Source organism: Oncorhynchus masou, chromosome 30, assembly GCF_036934945.1.
Source record: "Oncorhynchus masou masou isolate Uvic2021 chromosome 30, UVic_Omas_1.1, whole genome shotgun sequence".
In the NCBI taxonomy this organism is placed as follows: domain Eukaryota; kingdom Metazoa; phylum Chordata; class Actinopteri; order Salmoniformes; family Salmonidae; genus Oncorhynchus; species Oncorhynchus masou.
This window is the reverse complement of record NC_088241.1, coordinates 44,445,423-44,468,703: the sequence shown is the minus strand read 5'-3', so window position 1 is coordinate 44,468,703 and position 23,281 is coordinate 44,445,423. Positions and strand designations below refer to the sequence as shown.

General features: G+C 41.8%; 1 protein-coding gene across 3 annotated transcripts in view; it reads left to right on the top strand.

Annotated features, from left to right (window-relative positions):
• The window catches only part of LOC135522644 (partitioning defective 3 homolog), a 581,006-nt gene that overhangs the window by 265,088 nt on the left and 292,637 nt on the right, over nucleotides 1-23,281 (top strand). For all 3 annotated transcript variants that reach the window (XM_064949098.1, XM_064949099.1, XM_064949097.1), the window contains exons 7-10: nucleotides 191-274; nucleotides 7,621-7,746; nucleotides 11,624-12,108; nucleotides 22,613-22,752. In XM_064949098.1, coding sequence (XP_064805170.1) covers nucleotides 191-274; nucleotides 7,621-7,746; nucleotides 11,624-12,108; nucleotides 22,613-22,752 — 835 coding nt within the window. The remainder of the gene's footprint in view (nucleotides 1-190; nucleotides 275-7,620; nucleotides 7,747-11,623; nucleotides 12,109-22,612; nucleotides 22,753-23,281) is intronic.

Here is a 23,281-nt window from a genome sequence, read left to right as displayed (position 1 = left end):
GACTGGACCAGTGAGTGACTGCAGTAGCATCTCCCTAGCTGCTAGATATAGGCTCCATTCCCAGACCTGTCATGTTATCCTGTTGTTTTGTGTTATTCTCAATTTTTTCTGTTTCTGTTTTTATTTCACACATGCGTTCCTCCCTCCCACCGTCCCTCTCACCCCTGCCTCATCCATCATTGTCCCACAGTGACATGCTAAAGCTGGTAGAGGTGTCCAATGTCGGCGGGCCTCTGGGGATCCACGTTGTGCCTTTCAGTGCCACGGACAGAAGGTAAAACTGACTGCTGATCGAGGATCAGGCCCCACCTGTCCATATAACAGTATTCATTGTGATCTGAAATGAAAAACTGGTCCTAGATCAGCACTCCTACTCTGAGAAGCTAGACTTATTAGGGCCCAGCTTCCCTGTCCCAGTATGAAAAGACTACAGTACTCCTACTAGGCTAGCCCCTAGCCCCTTGTCCCGATCTGTCCGCTGCATCCTTTTGTTCAGTTTGACGCCTCTGAAATCACTCTCTCTCTCTCTATCTATCTCTCTCTGTCTCTCTCTCGCTCTCTCTCTCCGTCTCTCTCTCTCTCTCTCTCTCTCTCTGTCTCTCTCTCTGTCTCTCTCTCTGTCTCTCTCTTGCTCTCTCTCGCTCTCTCTCTCTCTCTGTTCGTCTCTCTCTCTCTCTCTCTCTCCCCTCTCTCTGTCTCTCTCTCGCTCTCTCTCTCACTCTCTCTCTCTCACTCTCACTCTCTCTCTCTCTCTCTCTCTCTCCATCTCTCTCTCACTCTCTCTCTCTCTCTCTCTGTCCGTTCTCTCACCCGATCTCTCTCCAGCTCTGTCGCTCACGGCTGTCATTGTGAGTGACTGTGATGTCTCTTGGCCTCTTTAAAAAAAAAATTTCTTCTTCCTTTTGTGTTTTCAATTTCTGAAACACTTGTCCCTTACTAATGTGAGTGCTATTTTACAGCTCCAAGGAGACAATGAACATAGAAAAGGAAAGGATGAAAGTGGAAAGCGGTTTGTTCTTGACTGGAGGCTGTATAGTCTGTGTTCTACACATTCATTTTATTCTGAGTTCTATGTTACGAGTTCTATCCACGGGCCACAATGGACTTCAGACGTCCTCTGGTTTGAAGGTGACTTTTTGGGGGAGAAATAACTCCTAGCGACTATATCTTTTTAGGCGTTTGACCCTCCTCGGTGAAGAATAGTGATGACAAAAGCATGATGCTGAATATATCAGAGTTTTTAGTTATTCACAATCAGCAGGAACTGGCCAATACAATCAAAACTAAAAGCGGATGCATAACATGGGTCCTACATGTACACCAATGGATTGGCACAGTGCACACCCCCAAAGTCACGGTAACATAAACCAATGGCCCAAATGGCCAGTACGGCTAAAAGTAGTGCACTATATAGGGCATAGGGTGCCATTTGGGACACCATCACACAGTGGAAGAAACACAAAGGAAAGAGGTGAAAATACTGATGAAAGAAATGATATGGAATATCATGTGGGACTCTGTCATTGAAGGTTGCTGTTGTCATTTCATTAAGATAACTCACTCAGGACTTTGATTCTATTCTAACATCTAGCATGATGTTGTTGAACTAGAAATAGGCTTGACCTTTGAGAATTGAGCGTCGGATTCTTACAGTAGACTGCTTTGGCTCAGAAAAGAAAAGAGAGAAAGATGAAATATCGATATTAGATATTGTAAATATAATAAACAATATGATTGAATGACTATAAACGTCAATGATTTTGATATTGGATAAAGCCTCCTGACAAACTAGCCTAAACTGTTTGTTTTCTGCTTCAAAGTGGCCCTTTGATTTTGGCCTTTAGAAACGGCCACTGTCTATCACTGTTGCAAGATATGATTCCGTATGGTCCCATGCATACTGTTTCCTCATCAGCTCCTTCAATTATGTCCCAAACTAGATAACGTGACAGAGACTGGTTAGTCAGATGATGTTAATGGACTGCTCAGCTTTTCCTCCAGGACATCAGGCGTGAGCTGCCGAGGGCTGTCTCATTTACCGTCCAGACGAGCAGGGTCAGACTTCCGGCCCAGACGGAACACTCAAAGTGTCTGCTGTCACAGCGCTGCAAGCACAGCAGCCACTGGTTCTTTGCAGCTGCAGGGGAGAGAGGGACTTGGATAGGGGAGAGACACACACACTCTCTCTCTCTCTCTCTCGCGCGCAGATGCGACACCGCCACCATTTCAATAATGAGATCTCCTTCTGTGACCACTGTGAACTGTAAACAAGACGCAGACATAATTGCGCTGCGTAAATGGATCCTGATTGCATTATTATTCAATTAAAGTCAGTAGATGGGAACAGGTGGTCTCTGTCGCTCAGTCTCCTCTGCTCAACTCCTCAACTCTCTCCCAATCAACAGGCAAAGCGTCTGCGTAGGAGCAGATGAAAGGGGGGGACTCTCTAACAGACTTGCCTGTAGAGTTGTACAATTCTGATAACTTTTCCCAGATTTTCCAGAAATCTTGGCTGAAATATTCCTGTAGGGAATAAGCAGGACGTCTGGGAATTAATTACTGAAAGTAAATGTACTGGTGGAAGACTCAATACATCTGAAATAATGCCAACTAGTTTGAAAGGAGTGAGTAATGAGCATCTTAGCAAATGTCCAGTCGCATATGAGACAGACAAAATGTGAAAGTGTGCTAATGCATTTATCATTAAGAATGAGGGCACCTTTATTAATGGTGATCAAATCACTAAAAAGCCCAATTGTATGCCCAATCATGAGACACTGTACTGAATACAGATGACTAATCAGCATCAGCTCCATCTGGGTTCATTATAAAGCCCTTGAACTCCAGTAAAACACTGATCTAAGATCAGTTGCTACTCTAGATAGGCTGCATCTCAAATGCTTCCCTATGGGCCCTGGTTAAAAGTAGTCCATTATAAAGGTGCCTTTTTGGATGCATCCATTGTCTTGCTTCCACACCACCTAGCTAGTCTATAATGACTCTATGGTCCTCTCCCCACCACTCTATCAGCCAATTTATGAAGCCTCAGCCTGCTTAGTCTGCTCGTCGGCGGTGTGAGTGGACAAAGGCCTTTTGTAGCACATAATTCTGACTTAGTAATGTGCCATTTACCCCCATTGAGGAGAGAGATGAGTTTGTGGTGGTGAGTGAGCATGCCCATGTTATACAGCCAATTAAACTAATGAACTGAGGCGGCTGGTGGCGGCAGCGTGCCCCTTTCGGCTGAAACGCTAAACAGCTCGGTGAATTTAGCCTCGCTCGCCTGGAAGATAATTACTTCTTTTTTTTCTTTGCGATTTACTGGGTTGTTGTTTCTGTTTACGTATCTAATAAAGTACTGAGAAAATAGTATGTTTTTCACCTCCTACTGTCCCTGTCTACTTATGTAACCTCCCCCCTTCCCTATCAGAAATCCCATCCAAAATGTCAATCAGAAATAAATCCCACTTAATATTCAATCTCTTTTCACTCCCTGAAGTTTTTTTTTTTACCTTACTTGAGTCTCAGGAGCTTTATGGTCTTAAGACTTCCCATCAGAAGTGGCAACAACAGTCTGAGTGCAGACAGTACACCTGCAGCTTCTCCTGGTCCTTTGAAACACGAGTTCTGGTTTTGCTGTCTGTGCGTCTACCAGATCTCTTTACACGTCTGTGGTAGCCCGGTGATCCGGAGGGCGAGAGAGAGTTAAAACCCCAAGCTGCTTTCTGATGTATTTATTTACTGCATCAGGGTTTGAAGGTAAAGGTTGTGGAGCTTGGAGGGGATTGCTGAGATGGCTGTGTGTGTGTGTGTGTGTGTGTGTGTGTGTGTGTGTGTGTGTGTGTGTGTGTGTGTGTGTGTGTGTGTGTGTGTGTGTGTGTGCATGTGCACGTGCACGTGTATTTATAACAATGCTGCCTGCTCACTTTTTAAGCCCTGGCTAAGCGAAGGTAGACGACAGACAGACAGCGGAGCGTCACTGAAGCTATAAGACCTTCACTAGTCTGGAGACCAGGATTAGCACTAAGATGTCCTTCCCAGGGAGAAGGGAAGGGGACAGCTCAATATTACACACTACAGCATTTCTGGGAAGAGAGAACATAGTATATGTCAATCTGCCTCATCCTGGCTAAAGTTTTGTGATTTAGTTTTGGTGTCACTCATCTGATTTATGATATTGATTTGGAGATTATGAAGATCCCTTGACAAAGTTACTATGCAGTGGTTCCACAGTAATAGTTACTATTCAGTGTTTCTACAGTAATAGTTACTATTCAGTGTTTCTACAGTAATAGGTACTATTCAGTGTTTCTACAGTAATTGTTACTATGCAGTGGTTCTACAGTAATAGTTACTATTCAGTGTTTCTACAGTAATAGTTACTATGCAGTGGTTCTACAGTAATAGTTACTATTCAGTGTTTCTACAGTAATAGGTACTATGCAGTGTTTCTACAGTAATATGTACTACTCAGTGTTTCTCCTGAAATAGTTACTAGTCAGTTTTTCTACAGTAATATATCCTATGCCGTGTTTCTACAGTAATATTTACTATTCAGTGTTTCTGCAGTAATATTAACAATTCGCTAAACCCACAATAAAATCTGCTAAACACGTGTATGTGACCAATAAAATGTCATTTAAACTAATTTAATAGTTATTATTCAGTGTTTCTACAGTAATAGTTACTTGTCAGTGTTTCTAGAGTAATAGTTACTAGTCAGTGTTTCTATTGTAATATTTACTAGTCAGTGGTTCTACAGTAATAGTTACTAGTCTGTTTTTACAGTAATAGTTACTAGTCTGTTTTTACAGTAATAGTTACTAGTCTGTTTTTACAGTAATAGTTACTAGTCAGTGTTTCTACAGTAATAGTTACTAGTCAGTGGTTCTACAGTAATAGTTACTAGTCGGTGGTTATAATAGTTACTAGTCAGTGGTTCTACAGTAATAGTTACTAATCAGTGTTTATATTGTAATATTTACTAGTCAGTGGTTCTACAGTAATAGTTACTAATCAGTGTTTATACTGTAATATTTACTAGTCAGTGGTTCTACAGTAGTAGTTACTAGTCTGTTTTTACAGTAATAGTTACTAGTCTGTTTTTACAGTAATAGTTACTAGTCTGTTTTTACAGTAATAGTTACTAGTCAGTGTTTCTACAGTAATAGTTACTAGTCAGTGGTTCTACAGTAATAGTTATTTGTTGGTGGTTATAATAGTTACTAGTCAGTGGTTCTACAGTAATAGTTACTAGTTGGTGGTTATAATAGTTACTAGTCAGTGGTTCTACAGTAATAGCTACTAATCAGTGTTTCTATTGTAATATTTACTAGTCAGTGGTTCTACAGTAGTAGTTACTAGTCTGTTTTTACAGTAATAGTTACTAGTCTGTTTTTACAGTAATAGTTACTAGTCTGTTTTTACAGTAATAGTTACTAGTCTGTTTTTACAGTAATAGTTACTAGTCAGTGTTTCTACAGTAATAGTTATTAGTTGGTGGTTATAATAGTTACTAGTCAGTGGTTCTACAGTAATAGTTACTAGTCGGTGGTTATAATAGTTACTCGTCATTGGTTCTACAGTAATAGTTACTAGTCAGTGGTTATAATAGTTACAAGTCAGTGGTTCTACAGTAATAGTTACTAGTTGGTGGTTATAATAGTTACTAGTCGGTGGTTCTACAGTAAGTTATTAGTTGGTGGTTATAATAGTTACTAGTCAGTGGTTCTACAGTAATAGTTACTAATCTGTGTTTCTATTGTAATATTTACTAGTCAGTGGTTCTACAGTAGTAGTTACTAGTCTGTTTTTACAGTAATAGTTACTAGTCTGTTTTTACAGTAATAGTTACTAGTCTGTTTTTACAGTAATAGTTACTAGTCAGTGTTTCTACAGTAATAGTTACTAATCAGTGTTTATATTGTAATATTTACTAGTCAGTGGTTCTACAGTAATAGTTACTAATCAGTGTTTATACTGTAATATTTACTAGTCAGTGGTTCTACAGTAGTAGCTACTAGTCTGTTTTTACAGTAATAGTTACTAGTCTGTTTTTACAGTAATAGTTACTAGTCTGTTTTTACAGTAATAGTTACTAGTCAGTGTTTCTACAGTAATAGTTACTAGTCAGTGGTTCTACAGTAATAGTTATTTGTTGGTGGTTATAATAGTTACTAGTCAGTGGTTCTACAGTAATAGTTACTAGTTGGTGGTTATAATAGTTACTAGTCAGTGGTTCTACAGTAATAGCTACTAATCGGTGTTTCTATTGTAATATTTACTAGTCAGTGGTTCTACAGTAGTAGTTACTAGTCTGTTTTTACAGTAATAGTTACTAGTCTGCTTTTACAGTAATAGTTACTAGTCAGTGTTTCTACAGTAATAGTTATTAGTTGGTGGTTATAATAGTTACTAGTCAGTGGTTCTACAGTAATAGTTACTAGTCGGTGGTTATAATAGTTACTCGTCAGTGGTTCTACAGTAGTAGTTACTAGTCTGTTTTTACAGAATAGTTACTAGTCTGCTTTTACAGTAATAGTTACTAGTCAGTGTTTCTACAGTAATAGTTATTAGTTGGTGGTTATAATAGTTACTAGTCAGTGGTTCTACAGTAATAGTTACTAGTCGGTGGTTATAATAGTTACTCGTCAGTGGTTCTACAGTAATAGTTACTAGTCGGTGGTTATAATAGTTACTAGTCGGTGGTTCTACAGTAATAGTTACTAGTCAGTGTTTCTACAGTAATAGTTACTAGTCAGTGGTTCTACAGTAATAGTTACTAATCAGTGTTTCTATTGTAATATTTACTAGTCAGTGGTTCTACAGTAATAGTTACTAATCAGTGTTTATATTGTAATATTTACCTGTCAGTTGTTCTACAGTAGTAGTTACTAGTCTGTTTTTACAGTAATAGTTACTAGTCTGTTTTTACAGTAATAGTTACTAGTCGTGTTTCTACAGTAATAGTTACTAGTCAGTGGTTCTACAGTAATAGTTATTAGTTGGTGGTTATAATAGTTACTAGTCAGTGGTTCTACAGTAATAGTTACTAGTCAGTGGTTATAATAGTTACAAGTCAGTGGTTCTACAGTAATAGTTACTAGTCGGTGGTTATAATAGTTACTAGTTGGTGGTTCTACAGTAATAGTTACTAGTCGGTGGTTATAATAGTTACTAGTCAGTGGTTCTACAGTAATAGTTACTGGTCGGTGGTTATAATAGTTACTAGTCAGTGGTTCTACAGTAATAGTTACTAGTCAGTGGTTCTAATAGTAACTAGTCAGTGGTTCTATAGTATTAGTTACCTATCAGTGGTTCTACAGTAATGGCGTGTTCTATGCATGTCTTCACAACCCGTCTTTTTACATTCCATTACTTATCGCCCTGTCCCTTTGGACTTTTCTTTACATGACAATCTTTCTCTTGAATTCCCTAATCCCAATTAAATGGATGCAGAGGACAATTCCTAGTTGTGTGAAAAGTCTTGTGCCTGGTGTGTGTGAAGTGTGTGTACTGTAACGTGTGGCTTGACCTGGTCTGTCCAGTGTGTTATATGTGTGTGTGGCGTAAGTTCTAAGTCTGTAAGGTGTGTGTGTAATGTGTGTACCGTTGTTCCAGGACCCTTGGGTTGTTAGTGAAGCGTCTGGAGCGCGGCGGCAAGGCGGAGCAGGAAGGTCTGTTCCAGGAGAACGACTGTGTCGTCAAGATTAATAACGGGGATCTGAGGAACATCCGATTTGAACAGTAAGCCCCGCGACTTCGCATCTCTCTTGACCTACAGAGATGGGACATATTCAACATTTACCTCTTAACTTTCTTAAACCTATCTTTCATAAGCTTTTTACTCTCTGCCTCTGTCTCTTCCTTTCCCTCTCCAAAATGTACAGTAATACATTGTATTTAAGCATTATGAGTCAGATACAGACTATTAGCAATGTGAGAGTTGTGATTCTCCATAAAGTCCTTATGGTGACCTATAGTTCTTGATAAGAGCCTCTACCCCTCTGGCCTTACCAACCTTAATACAGTGGGGCAAAAAAAGTATTTAGTCAGCCACCAATTGTCTCACTTAAAAAGATGAGAGAGGCCTGTAATTTTCATCATAGGTACACTTCAACTATGACAGACAAAATGAGAAAAAAAATCCAGAAAATCACATTGTAGGATTTTTAGTGAATTTATTTGCAGATTATGGTGGAAAATAAGTATTTGGTCATTAACAAAAGTTTATAGTCATAGTTGAAGTGTACCTTTGATTAAAATTACAGGCCTCTCTCATCTTTTTAAGTGGGAGAACTTGCAAAATTGGTGGCTGACTAAAAACTTTTTGCCTCACTGTATACCTTAGCGCCCCTACCCCTCTGACCTTACCAACCTTTACCTCTCTAGGCTAGATGGGATGTTAACGTCCCACCTGACCAACATCCAGAGAAAGTGCAGGGCGCCAAATTCAAACTACAGAATTGTAAATATTTAACATTCTTGAAAATTCACATGCAATATGTCAAAATAAAGCTTAACTTCTTGTCAATCCAGCCATGGTGTCAGATTTCAAAAAGGCTTTACGGCGAAAGCAAACCATGCGATTATCTGAGGACCGCACTCCATCAAACAAACACAGACAATCATATTTCATCCCGCCAGGCGCGACACAAAACTCAGAAATAACTATATAATTCATGCCTTACCTTTGAAGAGATTCTTCTGTTGGCACTCCAATATGTCCCATAAACATCACAAATGGTCCTGTTGTTCGATTAATTCCGTCGTTATATCTCCAAAATGTCAATTTATTTGGTGCATTTGATCCAGAAAAACACCGGTTCCAAATCGCGCAACCTGACTACAAAATATCTAATAAGTTACCTATAATCTTTGTCCAAACATTTCAAACAACTTTCCTAATGCACCTTTAGGTATTTTTTTTACATAAATAAGCGATCAAATTTAAGACGGGATAAACTGTGTTCAATAGCGAATAAAAACAAAGTGGAGCGAGCTTTCAGGTCACGCGCCCCAACCACAACAGCACACTCGACTTGACCCTCGTGCTGAACAACCCTACTTCTTCATTACACAAAGAAAAAACATCAACCAATTTCTAAAGACTGCTGACATTCAGTGGAAGCGATAGGAACTGCAAGCAAGTGCCTTAGAAATATAGATCCACATAGAAAACCCATTGAAAACGCTGTCGCCTCAAACCATCCTGGATGGTTTGTCCTCTGGGTTTCGCCTGCCAAATAATGTGATGTTATACTCAGACATCATTCAAACAGTTTTAGAAATTTCAGAGTGTTTTCTATCCAAATCTACTAATAATATGCATATCCTAGACTCTGGGCCTGAGTAGCAGGCAGTTTACTTTGGGCACGCTTTTCATCCGGACGTGAAAATACCGCCCCCTAGCCTAGAGAGGTTAATATACCTTAGCGCCTGAGCCTCACATTCCTCTGTTCTATTGATTTATTGCTACTTTTCATTTCCTAAAGTGGATTGAAGATACAAGGCCATCGCAACATGGAGCTCGGAGGGGACACACACACTAACACAGCTTTAGAGTCATATTGGTTCTGTCTTTTCCAGAGATGAGAAATATATTGCATGTTGTCCAGACCCTGACCTAAAGCAAGCATGTGGAAGGAGGTTGCCCTGACTGATATCCTGCCCATTAGGAAGAGCTCCTGCCTGGTTTAGTGCTGGCTAGGATGGAGCTTTCAGGATTCACGGTTAGCTGTCTTAGGGTGCGGCCCGATGGGGTGTCTGTTGATGTGGTAGGGTCTGCCTGGCTATAGGCTATACAGAGAGTACATGTGGAGGGGACACTACGTGTACATTGTGTTAATTAATACACTGGTCATCAAACATACAGTACCTTCATGGCCTAGTTCAGTTTGCTTGTGTTCTGTTAGATTATATCTTTATAACAAAGCATTTTCACATTTTCTAAATACACTTTGTGATTAAGTTTGGCAACAGTTCTTACCTGGCCCAGCCTTCAAAACTCAAAACTGTTGTACTTACTTAGCTAGCTACATTGTTAATTCATTCATCTAGACTTGGCAAGCCACTGAAGTGTTTGGCAATAGTAAATATTGTGCTTGACTTTTCATTGGTAAACATCCACACTACCTCCCTGGCATCTCTGCCGTGAAAGAGGTGTATTTGTACTTTGCAAACCAAATCCTCAAGGGAGAAATGTTTTGTATCGCTCCACATACACATGGCTCACAGCTCTCACCGGCATCCACAAACGTGACCACACCACAATATGATTCTAGTGGCGAAGTAAATCACTTTTTACAATCTCTCTCCTCTCCTTGATTGTGCACTGCACCGTACGGAGATAATTCCAAGTGATATTATAATCTTATTGGATTGTTTTGCATGGATAAATATTTAGAAGCGGTTAATCTAACTAAATGTAATGATGCATTGATGGGGTAATTTATTATTCAATCAGAAAGCTGAGCTGCTGTCTCCTCGTCGTCTGATTACTGGAGTGTCACTGTGCCTCTCATTACCCACCGTAGGCTGCTGCAGTTCACATGATTTGAGGGAGAAATTAACATAAGAATGAAGGACAAAATCCCAAAGAAGTGTCTCGGCACACTCCGCTCCGCACTGAGGTGAAAGAGCTCCAAATGAAGTGCTGTTTATAACGGCGGAAGCGGCTTAGCGATTGTCAATAACTCATTTGGACGGGTTCAATGCGGTATCATGGGCGTGATAATGGAGAGGCTGAGAACGCGAGGGGGGGGATTGTTGGCTATCACATCATCCTTTGCTACGCTACTCACATACACACGCACGCACGCGCACAAGCACACTGAAGGCCCTTATCCTCTTATGCCGTGGGACCGATGGGGCTGCTCCAGGCCAGACTATCTATATGCTAAGTGGCGTCTGAGCTCAGGACAAAACAATGCCGCATCAGAGCGAGGGGGAAAAAAACGGCTTTTCTTATTTGGTTCCAAACTAATACAGGAGTTTGTCCATTCTGTATAAAGTACAAGCCTTTGTATGTGCGGCGACTTTGTTGTGTTTACTACACGTCGCCCATCATCATCTTCCTTGTTGTTTTATCATTTTACTGTCTAGTGAACAGTGGCTTCACCCATAAACCCTTTCCATACACAAACACACACAATTATTTGATAGATATTTGAATGTATAATGTTGACCGGCTGAATCTCATTGTGGTTCAACGTCTCACCCTTCCAATGCTAAAGCTGATCTCATCCTCCTCCTGAGACTATGCTGCCATTTACACAGCATATACAGTATCTAGCTAATGAAATCTCTGAATTAGCCTCTTCTCCAATGCTTCACTACTATTAGCCTATGGTTATCCACGTTGACCTGTTGACCTCTCCTCTTCACTTCTGTGTAGCCTCTCTCTCTCTATCAATATGCTGCCATATCACACTGTACATTACATTTTTGTTATTATCAAGCTATAGCTAATGTAATGATTTGTATGCTGCCTCTTCTTCACTTCTCTTCTTGACCTCTCTCTATCTGTTTTAGTACACTGATAAAAGTGCATTAGCTCATGTTCTTATCATGCCCTCGCTAATGTAATGATGTGTGTTGCTGACTCCTCTCCTCTCTACTCCAGAGCCCAGAACATGTTCAGGCAGGCCATGCGTTCTCCTGTCATTCTGTTCCATGTGGTCCCAGCCTCCATGAAGAGCCAGTATGAGCAGCTCTCCCAGGAGGAGCTTAGCCCCCCATGTCCGAGGGGGGAGAGGGGTAACCGGGGAAGCTTCACCTCCAGCCAGGCCTCGGACCCCCAGGCCCCACAACCCGGGGAAAGGGGTAGTCTGGTGGTCCACGGGGGGGTGGGGTTGGACCACAACCCACAGAGGATGTCCTCCAGGTCAAGACCACACCCCATTCCCATCCCCAACATCAAACACCAGAACCATGGTCCTCTACCACAGCGTGTACCAGACCAGCGCTTCTCCACCTCGCTACCTCACAGCGGAAGCAACAACGTCTCCTCGGCCCCCTCTCCATCCCTGCAGAGGAGAGTTAGTGCCAACCCTACTGCAGGCTACCTAAAGAAAACTGGCCGGAGACTGAACATCCAGCTGAAGAAAGGTAAACACGTGCAGGCATGCAGAATGCACACACGAACACAAACACACACACAAACAACCAAACACTATTATTGTGAAACTATACATATTTTTGGGGGTATATTCATAGGGCTTTCAAAGGTCCTTTAATTCACTTCAATAAGAGATGATATCTCTCAAGTGTCCGTTCTTATCCTAGCTACAGTTGAGATGAGTGTTGTGTAACTAATACTGTTAGAGACTTCAAAGTGTTGATATTTCATTGTGAATGACTATCTATCCAGCACTGCTCTACTAACTCACGTACAGGCCCAAATCTCATTTGTTCTGCATCACAGCAGCGTCTTAGCTGCACACACCACTCTGGGGAGGAGAGCACAAGGGATACACACGCACACGCACACACCTACACGCACACACACACACACACACCTACACGCACACACACACACACACGCACACACACACACGCGCTCCAAGAACCGTTTTGTCCTCCTTTGAGTGTGACAGACTTCAAAAGGTGGATGGTAGAATGAGGCATGCTGAATGCTGCTTACAAACGTCACTTCATATCTCTCTCTCGCTCTCTCCCCGTCTTTCTCTCCCTCTCCTATTTCTCCATGTCACTCTCTCTTTCTTTCTTTGTTTTGGCACGTTGTTCTGCCCTAATGCCGTTATCAGACTTTTCTCAGCATGTTAAAAGAAAAGGGTGAAATTAGCCCTCTCAGTCGGTGCTTGCATTCAATTCTATTAGCATTCACAGTTGGAGAAGCAAGCCGTAAAGATGCAATTAACTACAACAGGCAGGGCACAACTGTGTGATATATTCACAGGCCTCTGAAGCAGAAAAGCAAACCAGAAAGGTCTATTATGTCCAACACCAACACATACACACACACACACACACACACACACACACACACACACACACACACACACACACACACACACACACACACACACACACACACACACACACACACACACACACACACACACACACACACACACACACACACACACACTCAGTACAGGCTGTCTGATGAAGCAGATGTTGAGCGTAGGAAGGTTTCACGGGGCATAGAGAAAAAGCTTCAGGGAATACTAGCGCACGGCGAGGGCAGCAGGAGGCTTAGGCTAAAAGCAGCATGCTCTCTGGGAGCCGCCATCTCATATCGCTGCAATATATGTTCACAGAAATCCCCAGCGTAAACAGCGGATTTGAAGGGGTTTTGTACGTGGCAATGCTACGTGTGTTTAATTTCTTGCTTATTACTGTGAGGGTTAGATGATGAATTCGACCTGCTGCTGCGCCCTCTACACACACAGGGCCTAGTGCGCACGCACGCACGCACACACACAACAAAATGACTGCCCAGTGCCAGGGGTTTGGTTTATTTGTTGGGTTTAATCCAGAGAAAGCCCAGTGCCAGGGGTTTGGTTTATTTGTTGGGTTTAGTCCAGAGAAAACCCAGTGTCAGTAGTTTGGTTTATTTGTTGGGTTTAGTCCAGAGAAAGCACAGTGCAAAGAGTTTGGTTTATTTGATGGGTTTAGTCCAGAGAAAGCCCAGTGCCAGGGGTTTGGTTTATTTGTTTGGTTTAGTCCAGAGAAAGCCCAGTGCCAGGGGTTTGGTTTATTTGTTGGGTTTAGTCCAGAGAAAGCCCAGTGCCGGGGGTTGGTTTATTTGTTGGGTTTAGTCCAGAGAAAGCCCAGTGCCAGGGGTTTGGTTTATTTCTTGGGTTTAGTCCAGAGAAAGCCCAGTGCCAGGGGTTTGGTTTATTTCTTGGGTTCAGTCCAGAGAAAGCCCAGTGCCAGGAGTTTGGTTTATTTGATGGGTTTAGTCCAGAGAAAGCCCAGTGTCAGTAGTTTGGTTTATTTATTGGGTTTAGTCCAGAGAAAGCCCAGTGCCAGGGGTTTGGTTTATTTGTTGGGTTTCGTCCAGAGCAAGCCCAGTGTCAGTAGTTTGGTTTATTTCTTGGGTTTAGTCCAGAGAAAGCCCAGGGCCAGGGGTTTGGTTTATTTGTTGGGTTTAGTCCAGAGAAAGCCCAGTGCCAGGGGTTTGGTTTATTTGTTGGGTTTAGTCCAGAGAAAGCCCAGTGCCAGGGGTTTGGTTTATTTGTTGGGTTTAGTCCAGAGAAAGCCCAGTGCCAGGGGTTTGGTTTATTTGTTGGGTTTAGTCCAGAGAAAGCCCAGTGCCAGGGGTTTGGTTTATTTGCACTAGGCAGACCGGTTTGTGTTTTAACTCAAAATGAATCCCATAATTCTTATACAAATGTCAGAATATATTTCTTAGACAATTTAACTGGCTCAAGTGCTGCAATGTCCCACTTGTAAGCTTTCATGAACCGTGAGACTCGTACACAATTACACAAGATTATGTACAATCCTGGAAAAACCACATGAATTTCATGTGATCTTATGTGAAGTTAATGTGATAACATGTAACAACATGTAAAAGCAACATGTGGTAACATGAAACTACACATTTGAGCAGGTGAAAACTTGATATCGGGAAATATAATCAAGAAATGGTGCCGACAGAGATAGTTGCCTCGCTTCAGGTTCTTAGGAAACTATGCAGTATTTTTTTTTGATGTATTATTTCTTACACTGTTAGCCCAGAAAATCTCAAGTGTTACTACATACAGCCGGGAAGAACTATTGGATATAAAAGTAATGTCAATTTACCAACATTACGACCAGGAATACAACTTTCCAGAAGCAGATACTTTGTTCGGACTTCCACCCTGGACATGGGATCTTATCCCAGAGGCCGACCCAAAACAATTACTCGCCAATGTCCAATCTCTAGACAACAAGGTGGACAAAATTAGGGCACGGGTTGCCTTCCAGAGAGACATCAGAGATTGTAACACTCTCTGTTTCACGGAAACATGGCTGACATGTTGTCAGAGTCGGTACAGCCACCCGGTTTCTTCATGCATCACGCCGACAGAAACAAACATCTCTCTGGTAAGAAGAAGGGTGGGGGTGTATTCCCCATAATTAATGACTCATGGTGTAATCATAACAACATACAGGAACTCAAGTCCTTTTGTTCACCTGACCTAGAATTCCTTACAATCAAATTCTGACTGCATTATATACCAATAGAATTCTCATCGATTATAGTTACAACCATGTATATCCCCCCAAGCAGATATCTCGACGGCCCTGAAAGAACTTCACTGGACTCTATGTAAACTGGAAACCATATATCCTGAGGCTGCATTTATTGTAGCAGGGGATTTTAACAAAGCTAATCTGAGAACAAGGCTTCCTAAATTCTATCAGCATATCGAATGCGCTACACGAGCTGGTGCCATTCTGGATCATTGCTACTCTAACTTCTGCGATCCATACAAAGCCCTGCCCCGCCCTCCCTTCAGGAAATCTGACCATGACTTAATTTTGTTGCTCCCAGCCTATAGACAGAAACTAAAACAGGAAACGCCCATGCTCAGGTCTGTCAAACGCTGGTCTGACCAATTGGATTCCACGCTTCAAGATTGCTTCGATCACGTGGACTGGGATATGTTCCGGGTAGCCTCAGACAACTACATTGACATATACGCTAACTCAGGGAGTTTATTAGCAAGTGCATCGGTGATGTCGTACCCACTGTGACTATTAAAACCTTCCCTAAACAGAAATTGTGGATTGATGGCAGCATTCGCGCAAAACTGAAAGCGCAAACCTCCACTTTTAACCAGGGCAAGGTGACCGGAAACATGACCGAATACAAACAGTGTAGCTATTCCCTCCGCGAGGCAATCAAACAAGCAAAGCATCAGTATAGAGACAAAGTAGAGTCACAATTCAACAGCTCAAATACGAGACGTATGTGGCAGGGTCTACAGTCAATCACCAATGACAAAAAGAAAAGCCAGCCCCGTCCTGGACATGGACGTCTTGCTCCCAGACAAATTAAACAATGGCCTGCTACCAAAGCCTGTGGGCTCTGATTCACCGTGGCCAACGTGAGTAAAACATTTAAACGTGTTAACCCTTGCAAGGTTGCCGGCCCAGAAGGCATCCCCAGCCGCGTCCTCGCAGCATGTGCAGACCAGCTGGCTGGTGTGTTTACGGACATATTCAATCAATCCCTATCCGTCTGCTGTCCCCACATGCTTCAAGATGGCCACCATTGTTCCTGTTCCCAAAAAAGCTAAGGTATCTGAACTAAATGACATCTGTCATCATGAAGTGCTTTGAGAGACTAGTCAAGGGTCATATCACCTCCACCTTACCTGCCACCCTAGACCCACTACATTTTGCTTACCGTCCCAATGGGTTCACTGACGACGCAATCGCCATCACTCTGCCCTATCCCATCTGGACAAAAATAATACCTATGTAAGAATGATGTTCATTGACTATAGCTCAGCAGTTAACACCATAGTACCCTCCAAACTCATCATTAAGCTCAAGACCCTGGGTCTCGACCCCGCCCTGTGCAACTGGGTCCAACAGCGCCTCTTCAAACTCTGGAGGCTGAAGAAATGTGGCTTGTCACCAAAAACACTTTCAAACTTCTACAGATGCACAATCGAGAGCATCTTGGCGGGCTGTATCACCGCCTGGTACGTCAACTGCTCCGCCCACAACCGTAAGGCTCTCCAGAGGGTAGTGAGGTCTGCACAACGTATCACCGGGGGCAAACTACCTGCCCTCCAGGACACCTACACCACCCGATGTTACAGGAAGGCCATAAAGATCATTAAGGACAACACCCACCCGAGCCACTGCCTGTTCACCCCGCTATCATCCAGAAGGCGAGGTCAGTACAGGTGCATCAAAGCTGGGACCGAGAGACTGAAAAACAGCTTCTATCTCAAGGCCATCAGACTGTTAAACAGCAACCACTAACATTGAGTGGCTGCTGCCAACACACTGACTCAACTCCAGCCACTTCAATAATGGCAATTGATAGGAAAGGATGTAAAATATATCACTAGCCACTTTAAACAATGCTACCTAATATAATGTTTACATACCCTACATTATTCATCTCATATGTATATGTATATACTGTACTCTATCATCTACTGCATCCTTATGTAATACATGTATCACTAGCCACTTTAACTATGCCACTTTGTTTACATACTCATCTCATATGTATATACTGTACTCGATATCATCTACTGTATCTTGCCTATGCTGCTCTGCACCATCACTCATTCATATCTTTATGTACATTTTCTTTATCCCCTTACACTGTGTATAAGATATTAGTTTTGGAATTGTTAGTTAGATTACTTGTTGGTTATTACTGCATTGTCGGAACTGGAAGCACAAGCATTTCGCTACACTCGCATTAACATCTGCTAACCATGTGTATGTGACAAATAAAATTTGATTTGATTTGAGTCCTATATCGACATAACCTGAAAGGCCGCTCAGCAAGGAAGAAGCCAAAGCTCCAAAACCACCATAAAAAAACAGACTATGGTTTGCAACTGCACATGGGGACAAAGATCGTACTTTTGGAGAAATGTCCTCATGTGGATATATTGAAGCAACATCTCAAGACATCAGTCAGGAAGTTAAAGCTTGGTCACAATGGGTCTTCCAAATGGACAATGACCCCAAGCATACTTCCAAATTTGTGGCAAAATGGCTTAAGGACAATAAAGTCAAGGTATTGGAGTGGCCATCACAAAGCCCTGACCTAATTCTATAGAACATTTGTGGGCAGAACTGATAGTGTGTGCTAGCAAGGAGGCCTGCAAACCTGACTCAGTTACACCAGATCTGTAAGGAGGAATGAGCCAAAACTCCAACTTATTGTGGGAATCTTGTGGAAGGCTACCCAAAACGTTTGACCCAAGTTAAACAATTTAAAGGCAATGCTACCAAATACTAATTGAGTGTATATACACTTCTGACCCATTGGGAATGTAATGAAAGAAGTTAAAGCTGAAATTAATCATTCTCTCTACTATTATTCTGACATTTCACATTCTTAAAATAAAGTGGTGATCCTAACTGACCGAAGACAGGGATTTTTACTAGGATTAAATGTCAGGAATTGTGAAAAACTAAGTTGAAATGTATTTGGCTAAGGTGTATGTAAACTTCCGACTTCAACTCTATGTACTGTATTCTATACCATCTACTGCATCTTGCCTATGCGCACGGCCATCGCTCATCCATATATTCATATGTACATATTCTTATACATCCCTTTACATTTGTGTGAATAATTTAGTCGATGTGAATTTGTTTGATTACTTGTTAGATATTATTGCACAAGCATTTCGCTACACTTGCATTTGATGTGAACATGGGGATGCAAAATGTCTAAATGTGATACCATGGAACTGCACGTGACAACATTTACATGTTTTTCACTTGTAGAATTGCTAATTATATTTTTAAATGTGATTTTTTTTTTTACATATGAAAATTCAGTTCCACATCTGAGTTAGATTTTCACGTGAACATTTTTTACCCGTGAAAGTGCAAATTCCACATGTGAAAGTGAGCTTTTACACGTGAGTGTTTTTCACGAGGTGAAAGCATGTGTTACAATGTGAACTCTAAATGTAATACGTACGAACATATGGTTTCACATGTAAAAAAAAACTGACCTCGCATGTCTCTTTTGTTTTAACATGAACATTTCAGCTCAACATGTGAACACAGCTATTTCACATGTGAAAATCTGATTTCACATGTGAAGATGCAATTTTCACATGTGAAACTGCTTATTTCGCATGTTTTTATAAGGGATGAAATGAAATAGGGTTTTAAGGTAAGTGGTACACTGTTCAGCTAAAATAGTGCTCCCTGCCTGTGCCATTAAACCCCTACAACTCATCCAGAACGCCGCAGCCCGTCTGGTATTCAACCTTCCCAAGTTCTCTCACGTCACCCCGCTCCTCCACTCTCTCCACTGGCTTCCAGTTGAAGCTCGCATCCGCTACAAGACCATGGTGCTTGCCTACGGAGCTGTGAGGGGAACGGCACCGCAGTACCTCCAGGCTCTGATCAGGCCCTACACCCAAACAAGGGCACTGCGTTCATCCACCTCTGGCCTGCTCGCCTCCCTACCACTGAGGAAGTACAGTTCCCGCTCAGCCCAGTCAAAACTGTTCGCTGCTCTGGCCCCCCAATGGTGGAACAAACTCCCTCACGACGCCAGGACAGCGGAGTCAATCACCACCTTCCGGAGACACCTGAAACCCCACCTCTTTAAGGAATACCTAGGATAGGATAAAGTAATCATTCTCACCCCCCCCTTAAATGATTTAGATGCACTATAGTAAAGTGGCTGTTCCACTGGATGTCATAAGGTGAATTCACCAATTTGTAAGTCGCTCTGGATAAGAGCGTCTGCCAAATGACTTAAATGTAAATGTAAATGTTTTATCGATATTACAATGTTTGTGCTGACTTTTTAAAATGACCCCACCTGGGATTTGAACTCACAATCTCTCACAAGCTGAATTCACAAGCTGATCTTTTCTGCTGTTTCTCCTGAATCACTATGATAAATATAATCGTTATTCTTGTGTATTTTTAACAAAGCTGAGATTTACTTTGAAGTCCAAAGTGTAGGAATCCAAGTGAAATCAGTTATTGACACATGATTTTCCACATGTGAATTCATGTTGTTTTTTTCGTAAGGGAACCTATCAAATTCAAAATTAACTGTCCATTTCCAGTATTCAGAGACCATTTCCAAGTTGTCCATTATTTATAAATGTGTGTGTCTGGATTCTTCCATGAGGGGAGGGGGAGGGGGAGAGGCAGCGGGAAAGGGAGAGAGAGACCCCCCGTCCTTCCTGGCTGGGAAATTAGCAAAAGTGTCTTAATCAAATAATGCAGCCAAAAGGACAGACCGACACAGCCCATTAAGACTCATTCTACGTCTCCTCATGTTTGCTACATAATTGGCTTATCGGATACAGGATTGAGACTTAACCCAATGTGTCCCACCTTATCGCCAGTGTGTTTTGGACTTCTAACCATTGTGGGAGACAAGGGCTGATCCCGAAGGGACCTGGTCTCTTATACAAAAAATACCTGTCTTGTCCGAATGGTTTCAGCTACAAACTATTAAAAGCTATCTATGAAAAGCTGAGACTCACGTTTTGCTCTATCAGGCTCACAAGCTACACAAGAGCCATTAGACGGTAAGGGATTCTTCTACACAGATCATAGGACGTCCCTGGACATAGTGTCTATAATACTGTAATAAGCTCACAGAGATGCTGTCACAAACTCCACACAGTTGTCACTTACTAGTTGGATATTCATTTCACAGTGAGCAAGCTATTTCTGTACTTACTGCGTTTATATACATTTTTATCAGGTTTTTTTGCTTTGTCGGACCACTTTTTTTTATTGTTTGTCAATTTCTCCTGGAAATAAAATGGCAACTCACTTAATTGTGAGGCTTAATATAAGTGCTGTATATGCAGATAAAGTCAGATAAATGAAAAGCCCATTTTTGCTGGGATCGCAGGACTGTAGTGTTAATCCAAAAAGCTTCTATTACCCCCAAATAAAGCCGTCAGTATGCTAGTTAATTACAGCCAGTGCTATTAGAGAGAGATGCATTCTGCTAATTGCCTGAATGGAAGCCCTTAACGATGGGATCTTAGAATGTAGAGTTTGATTCGGCTAAGTAGACTGATTGGAGAAATTGAATGGATTGGAATTGCCAGAACAGAAGGGTAGAGGATAGTGGTCTTCACAGACCAGCTGATTCAGACTATGCCCAAGGTTCTATAAAGGCAATAGAGAGCCATTTTTGATGCAACCAATTCCACTACTGTACGTACACACTGAGGACCCCAGACAGCAGTAGGGGCAGTTGCCATATTAGCAGACACTGGCTACTAGTGAAGAAAGGATCTTAGTTAGTCTAACTGGGATGTGCCTATCTATCCATTTCGCTTACAGAACTCTATAATAAGTAAAGAGCGTTATTCCTGCTGTATTGGCAGGAAGGAAATAACCTCAATATATTCAATGACTTAACTTTGTTGGCACCTCTCTGTCAGCAACATTCTCATGTTGTGGTGTGTACGCCTCTTTGTTCCAAGATCTATATCTTCATTTCTGAATATAGAATACACCCAAAGTTGCTGGGTAGTGTGTTTTCTTGCTGCTTCATCTTAGTGCTAGTGAGGCAAAAACATCACGCATATGCACACACACATACACACAGTCAGTCCGTCGGTATCAACCAGCGAGACACTGAAGAGAGGAGAAAATAGGTCATGATGAGCAATCAGACAGTGAATGACAGGCCAGTAAAATGAACAATCTCTTCAACAAGAATACTAATCACTCTACTGTCAGGAAGGCTTCAACTAACAACACACCCGCCACTCTGCCGGTTACACATATTAATGGATAACTTGTTTACCAGGGAGGGACACATCTCACTGAGTGGAACCATTCTTCCCCATCTAAAAGTAGAAATGTCATTCATATCCTTACTGGCATTTGGTAGCTTCCTAAATGACATCCTATTCCCTTTATCGTGCACTACTTCTGACCAGGGCCCACTACTTCTGACCATGGCCCACTACTTCTGACCAGGGCCCACTACTTCTGACCAATCCTTTATTGGGCAGACAGTGTGGGGTTGGTCGGTCGATAAGGTCAGTGTTGATATTCCCCTTTTGTAGGCTATTATTGACTTTCCCTGCCTTCCCCGTCTGGCAATTTATAAAATGTGTCCCAAATGGCACCATATTCCCTACATAGTGCACAGTTATAGGGCTCTGATCAAAAGTAGTATGCTACATAGGGGATATGGTGCCATTTGGGACACAGATATAGTCATTTAGAACCGTATAAAGGCCGTTGTCAGAACTTGGGAGGAAACATCTTTACAGAGCTATGATGTCTGAACCTTTAACATTGTTTTCTAACATTTAGTGATGTTTTCGCTAGCAAACTTTATTTGGTCTGATATGTGGTGTATCAAAAGCATCTGATGCTGTGTTATGGGTGGTGGAAGAGGATCCTCTCACCCCATTGCTGACCATTATCTGTGTCTAATGCCTGTGGACACTCCACAGAAAGGGAGAATAAAGACTGCACACAAACCGACAGAGACCTTTACTCTGCGTGCTGCTATTCCTGTCTGCAACCAGTTTTAAATTCAAGCATGTCACATCTGTGGTCCCGCTGTCCTTACACACACATGTATAAAGTACACATTTATCACAAACACCCAATTTTGGTTAATAGATTTGGCTTATATTTCGATACTTTGGAGATTTCATGCTTATTTTGTATGTTGAACCACAACCTAAGCTGCACGCCCATTCTTTCACCAATAGAAGAGCGTGCATGCAAACCAATACATTTGAGATGACTTATTAAGTACTATAGTTTGACAGGTTTGACATGATGGTCAAAGCCATAAATAAAGTTGTCCTTCCACATTTGGTTCCTGATGCGCTTTTAGAATAGAATAGAATATAATTAATTTTATATATTTTTATTTATTTAACCTTTATTTAACTATGTTTGGTGTATTATGTTCCTCCTGCAGGTCCTGAGGGTCTTGGATTCAGTATCACATCACGTGACGTCCCCATAGGAGGCTCCGCCCCCATCTATGTCAAGAACATCCTGGCTCGGGGTGCTGCTATCCAAGATGGCCGCCTGAAGGCTGGCGACCAGCTGCAAGAGGTGAGAGGCAGAATTAATGAAGTCTCTTTCTTCTGGCTATTTCTTCCTCCTACTTCACCCCTTCCTCTTCATTGCCCTTGTCATGCTCCAACCCTTACGTTGTCCTCTTCCTTCCATAGATTTGGAATTTTGTTCTGAGACATCCAATCAACATGGTTTTATGTGATATGGAATAAAACACCTTTAAGCCTTTATGTCCTATGTCATTCATGATTGTTGTGTCTACGCCAATGCCATTACCCGATATTCTTAAGACACAAAGGCTGATTGAATGGGCTTTGCCATTGAAAAGAGTCTTAAAGGGATACTTTGGTATTTTGGCAATGGGGCCCTTTATCTACTTCCCCAGAGTTTTTATTTTATTTAAAAAAAAAAATTTACTCGGCAAGTAAGTTTATAACAAATTCCTATTTTCAATGACTGGATTCGAACCAGGGTGTGTGTAGTGACGCCTCTAGCCTTCAAGTGAAATTGTGGATGACATTTTTGTCTCTTCGTGCAGTTTGAAGGAAGTTGCTAACTAGCACAA